Source organism: Sinocyclocheilus rhinocerous, unplaced genomic scaffold (genome assembly GCF_001515625.1).
Source record: "Sinocyclocheilus rhinocerous isolate Xijiao unplaced genomic scaffold, SAMN03320098_v1.1 scaffold1470, whole genome shotgun sequence".
Classification (NCBI taxonomy): Eukaryota; Metazoa; Chordata; class Actinopteri; order Cypriniformes; family Cyprinidae; genus Sinocyclocheilus; species Sinocyclocheilus rhinocerous.
In genome coordinates, this window is record NW_015652166.1 from 502,531 (window position 1) to 503,392 (window position 862).

At 57.2% G+C, this 862-nt stretch overlaps 2 protein-coding genes across 4 annotated transcripts in view; both read right to left on the reverse strand.

The window, feature by feature from the left end:
- The window catches only part of LOC107713922 (protein SOGA3-like), a 22,174-nt gene extending 21,429 nt beyond the window's left edge, over positions 1 to 745 (reverse strand). For all 3 annotated transcript variants that reach the window (XM_016519587.1, XM_016519588.1, XM_016519586.1), the window contains exon 1: positions 69 to 745. In XM_016519587.1, the coding sequence (XP_016375073.1) occupies positions 69 to 716 (648 nt within the window). In that variant the 5' untranslated portion in view covers positions 717 to 745. The remainder of the gene's footprint in view (positions 1 to 68) is intronic.
- Positions 721 to 862, reverse strand: part of LOC107713905 (protein SOGA3-like) — an 11,657-nt gene continuing 11,515 nt past the window's right edge. Inside the window, exon 3 of the mRNA XM_016519554.1 lies at positions 721 to 749. Within this exon, the coding sequence (XP_016375040.1) occupies positions 721 to 749 (29 nt within the window). The remainder of the gene's footprint in view (positions 750 to 862) is intronic.

Here is an 862-nt window from a genome sequence, read left to right on the forward strand (position 1 = left end):
AAAGCTCGATACCATAGTACCCCCCCCCCACATAACAAATCCCAATTTAACCCCTGCCTACATCCTACCTTCAGGTATTCGTTCTCGTCCTCCAGTCTCTCGATGTCCTCCTGCAGCTCCAGGTTTGGTGGAGGTGAGGCCTCTGAGGGCCGGTTTGCGTCGGCGGGCGGCAGCTGCGGCTCCGTTAGCGGTGAGCTCGGCGTCTTCGCCGGCAGGCCGCTTTCTTTCTTCAAGCTCTTGTTCATGTGAAACTGTATGAGCTCAGACTGCAAGCATCCCTCCCTCCAGAAGCCCGGGCCGCAGCCTACAGCGCTCTTGGCCGTCTTGCCTCCATCGGCTCTCGCCGTCTCTCTCTTGCCCTGAGAGGATTTGGTGGAGCTCGGCTGATCGGACACCACCCCCAGGCCCGGCTCGTCGGTGGCATAGGGCTCCTCGGAGGAGCTGCTGCGCTCCTCGATGCTCTTGCTCTTCTCCGCGCGTCTCAGAGTCGGGCTTTCTGCTCCACTGCCGTGGACAGCTGCCGCGCCTCGGGCCGCATGCCGGTCTTTGCTGGTGACCGGAGAATTACTGCGGCTGCTCTTACTGCCGCTCTTTGACGCGCTGCTGGAGGCTTTGCCAGATGCGCTTTTGGAAGCTGCTTTGGACGGCGAATCTTTGAATCTGGCTGGCGAGGACGCGCGCTGCTGCTTCATGCTGCTGTTTTCCACAGAGTCCATTCTGTCATCTGTGCGAGTAGTCCATTTGTGACCCTGCAGCACAAAAGCAGTCTTAAGTCGCTGGGGTATATTTGTAGCAATAGCCAACAATCCATTGTATGGGTCAAAATTATCGATTCTTCTTTTATGCCAAAAATCATTAGGAT